Genomic DNA, 4,159 nt, shown 5'->3' with positions numbered 1-4,159 from the left:
CTTGCGTATCTGTGCCAAAGCAAAGAGAGGGCTTCTGAGGATAAAGGTGTAAGAGGTCCCGAGGTCCTACCCCTCCCACAGGCGGACCACCTTCCCCAGGCTGCCCTACCCCAGATTTGGGGGGCTGAGTTGGCCAGTGGCAGAAGGACGCTCCCCTTTCCCTCCTTCCCTCCCTCCCCCCAGCCTCCCCAGTCCCCTCCCACCCTCCCTCCCTCGCTGCTGCTGCTGCTCCTGAAAGAAATACATACATACACACTATTTAAAAACGCATTTTTAAAAGCCACGTTCCGAACTGACAATCGCTGATCTCGGCTCGCGCAGAGACTGCGGGAGCGTCGGGGCGACAGAGACGGATTACGTCAAGAAATAGTTCCTCCACCTACCTCAGCCGGCCTCTCCGCCCCTGCGGGGCTCCCGCGCCCAGCTCGGCCCTGGGGGGGTCCGGGAGCCCTGGCTTCGGGGACTGGCATTTTCACCCCATTAAGAAATCCTCCAGGGTGTGGGGGGGGGGGGATGCGGGAGGCCATCTGCTTATGGGTGGACATGGGCAACGGGGTGCTCTGATGAGATACGAGTTGTCCTGAGGGGGTGGCCGATGCCTTGGGTCCAGAGTTCCGGACCCCCAGGAAAACGCAGGTCGCGGGGATCAGCAGAGAGAAGGGGGTGGGAGAAGGGAAGGGGAAAAAAAAAAAGCAAGGAAAAAAAAGCCCCTGCGCATTGATCCGCGCCGTATTTTTGGGTAAATACGATCACGTGGGGGCCCGGGAACCAATGAGCTGCGGGGAAAAGGCTGGAAAAATAATTACCTGCCTTGATTGTTCTGTGAGCAGATAAAAAGTACATATACAGTTCATACAATAATCTTATGTATGTAAAACCCTGTTACGATGTCGGCGACGGGGCCCATCAGTAACTATTACGTGGACTCGCTCATCTCTCACGACAATGAAGACCTCCTAGCGTCCAGGTTTCCGGCCACGGGGGCTCACCCCGCCGCCGCCAGACCCAGCGGTTTGGTGCCGGACTGTAGCGATTTTCCGTCCTGTAGCTTCGCGCCCAAGCCGGCAGTGTTCAGCACGTCGTGGGCGCCCGTGCCCTCGCAGTCGTCCGTGGTATATCACCCGTACGGCCCCCAGCCCCACCTCGGCGCCGACACGCGCTACATGCGGACTTGGCTCGAGCCGCTGTCCGGCGCCGTCTCCTTCCCCAGCTTCCCGGCCGGGGGCCGTCACTACGCCCTCAAGCCGGACGCCTACCCCGGGCGCCGCGCCGACTGCGGCCCGGGCGACGGCCGCAGCTACCCGGACTACATGTACGGCTCGCCCGGGGAGCTGCGCGACCGCGCCCCGCAGACACTGCCCTCGCCCGAGGCGGACGCACTCGCCGGCAGCAAGCACAAAGAGGAGAAGGCCGACCTGGACCCCAGTAAGTTGGGAGCAATTTTCCTTTACAACCGGCGCGGGAGGGGAGGAGAGGCCGGGCGGGGGGGAGCCGGATTACAGCCCCTCGGAGCAGCGCAGGGAGCGCGGGAGAGGGGCGAGGGCGAGGGGGCGAGGACTCAATAAAAGCGAATTACCTTGGGGAGCTTTCAGGGACAGGAAGGTCTGAGAAGGGAGCCCAGGGAGCCAGGTTGGGAGAGGGCTGAGGGGGGCTCCTCTCCCTGGAGCTGGCTTTGATGAGGGACCCCCCGCCCCCCACCCCCAGCCCAGGCTTTTTGGCTCAGTCGCTACTTTCTAAGAAATGCAGACAGGGCCAGGGGATGGGGTAGGGTTGAGGTTCATTTTATGGTTTGAGGTGGGACTGGGAGGGGGGGGGAGAGATGAGGAGGACACTGGGGACAGAGAGGAAATACCCCAGGGAGAAAAATCACCCCTACATCACCCCTACCTCCCAGCCAGCATGGGGAGTCTCACCCCACGAGGGATTCATTAAACAGAAGGTGCATGGACTTCTTCTATCCCCAGGAGCAGTAGGTGAGGGGTCTAGGGGATTTCACAGCCTGGGAACTTGGAGAAATCAGGACTTACAGAGTTGGGGAAGAGAAGTGGGGTCCCAGTCTCCTTAAACTTGAGAGCCCTCTTCTGAGGGTCTGCAGGAAAGAGGGTTGAAAACCCGGCTCAGGGATGAGGAATGGGGGGGGGGGAGTGGAGGCATCTGCCCAGATTAGAGAATTATACACACACACACACACACACTCACACTCACACTCACACAAACACACACTCCCCATCAAGGAGACTGGAGCCTTCTGAGTATTGCAGAGAAGGGCAGGGGTAGGTGTGGGGGGGCTGGGGGGGCAGGTGGGAGCTGCTGGGCCAGAGAAAGGGGAAAGAAGGGGCAACAGCAGCGTAGGGGGTGCAGCCCCTGGGTGTGAGGAAGTGTCTGGGGGAGTCCCAGGAGGGGGCTGCAGGAAATCCTTTCCTCCAGCCCCATAAGGGGCCAGGGCCTAATTATACCCCTCTGAAGGCTTCCCTCCTTGCCCTCAGCTACTCCCATAAACCTGAAATTGGAGGCTTAGCTCCTGCGGAGCCTGTCCTGGGGCTGGCAGGAGGGGGGCACTGGAAGCCAAACAGGGGAGCTAAGATATGGGGGAGCCTGTCCCAAGGCCAGCAGCTGTCTGGGGAGAGGAGAAAGGCTCTCCCCATTCCAGCATCACTCTGAGAATTCGCCTCAGCAGGGTTGAACTCCGGGAGCAGAGACGGGGCGCTGAGGAGGGTGGTGAGGGGCTCAGGGACCTTCAGGGTCAGGAAGCAGAACTGCTGAAATTTCAGGACTTGGTCGTGGGCTGGGAGGATGGGAGGGGGCAGAGGAGGAGGGAAGTGGGGAGGAGAGAGACCTTGCTATAAAAATAAAAAACAAGAGAGAGAAGCGTTTATGGGCCTATGAAACAGTTGGGAATTTGGACTTTTTATGAGCATATTCTCGAATTACTGCTCTTGAAGCTGAGGACCAGACTGTAGGGGCTTTGGTAGCTTTGATTTCCTATAGTTTTAGGTGCTAGAAACTGAAGAGGGGGAAGGTGGGGAGAGGGCAGAACGCAAAAGGAGTCAGGGAGAAAATTCCAAAACCAAAACGTGTCCAAATTCAGGTTCAGTCATTGCATCTGGGGAGCCTGGCTCAGCCTAGGGGTAGGGTGTCAGGGGTCCTGGGCTAGAAAGGGGCTGCGCTGACCCCTGCCTGTGTTTGGCCCTCCAGGCAACCCCGTGGCCAACTGGATCCACGCCCGCTCTACGAGGAAGAAGCGTTGCCCCTACACCAAGTACCAGACGCTGGAACTGGAGAAGGAGTTTCTCTTCAATATGTATTTAACCAGGGACCGTCGGTACGAGGTGGCCCGGGTTCTCAACCTCACCGAGCGGCAGGTCAAAATCTGGTTTCAGAACCGGAGGATGAAGATGAAAAAGATGAATAAAGAGAAAACCGACAAGGAGCAATCCTAAACCCTGCCCCAGCCTGCCGCCTCGGCACAGCCAAGGGAAAAACAAAACAAAACAAAACAAAAAAAAGCCCACAAAAATACCCCAACCCAGGCGGGAGAGAGCACGGAAAGAAAAGGAAAGAGCAAGATAGAGAAAAGCCCATCAGCTTAAAAAGAGGGGAAAAAAAAAAAAAAAAAAGGAAGGGGAAAAGGAAAACTCTTGCGATTTGGGAGGGTTCAGTGTTGAGAAATTGGTGTTTTAGAGTTAGTTCTACCCAGCAAGGAGGAGGAGGTGGGGAGAGAAACCGCGTTCTCTTCTCCCAGCGCAACTGAAATAAATGACACACACAAATGTGATTTTTTCCCCCTCCTTTCTTCAGAGAAGCCAGTACTTGAATCGCTATATTTCTATTTTTTGTTTCTGTATCCTATTTGGTCCGAGCCATCCCTCCCCAGGCCTGGGGTGCTCTGCGTGCAGATTTTTGTACAAAAAAAAAAAAAAAAAAAAAAAAAAAAAAAAAAACACAATAACAATCCCCAGCCCAGGAGCTGAGGGGCGAGGGCCCGGACCGTGCCGCAGGCTGGGTCCGGCGGCGCAGGCCAGCGCCTCGGGTGTGNGAAGCCAGTACTTGAATCGCTATATTTCTATTTTTTGTTTCTGTATCCTATTTGGTCCGAGCCACGTCTCCCCAGGCCTGGGGTGCTCTGCGTGCAGATTTTAAAAAAAAAAAAAAAAAAAAA

The 4,159-nt window shown here is 56.6% G+C and overlaps 1 protein-coding gene across 1 annotated transcript; it reads left to right on the top strand.

Annotated features, from left to right (window-relative positions):
* Window positions 1-838: 838 nt before the first annotated feature.
* HOXC9 (homeobox C9) lies at window positions 839-3,597 on the top strand. Its single transcript, XM_039255113.1, has 2 exons — window positions 839-1,425; window positions 3,196-3,597. Exons 1-2 carry the CDS (start codon window positions 888-890, stop codon window positions 3,438-3,440), a joined length of 783 nt encoding a protein of 260 aa, XP_039111044.1. The 5' UTR covers window positions 839-887; the 3' UTR covers window positions 3,441-3,597.
* Window positions 3,598-4,159: the final 562 nt, after the last annotated feature.

Source organism: Hyaena hyaena, unplaced genomic scaffold, assembly GCF_003009895.1.
Source record: "Hyaena hyaena isolate Hyena2069 unplaced genomic scaffold, ASM300989v1 scaffold_510, whole genome shotgun sequence".
In the NCBI taxonomy this organism is placed as follows: Eukaryota; Metazoa; Chordata; class Mammalia; order Carnivora; family Hyaenidae; genus Hyaena; species Hyaena hyaena.
Note: the sequence above shows the minus strand (reverse complement) of the source record. Positions and strands in the feature narration are given on the sequence as shown.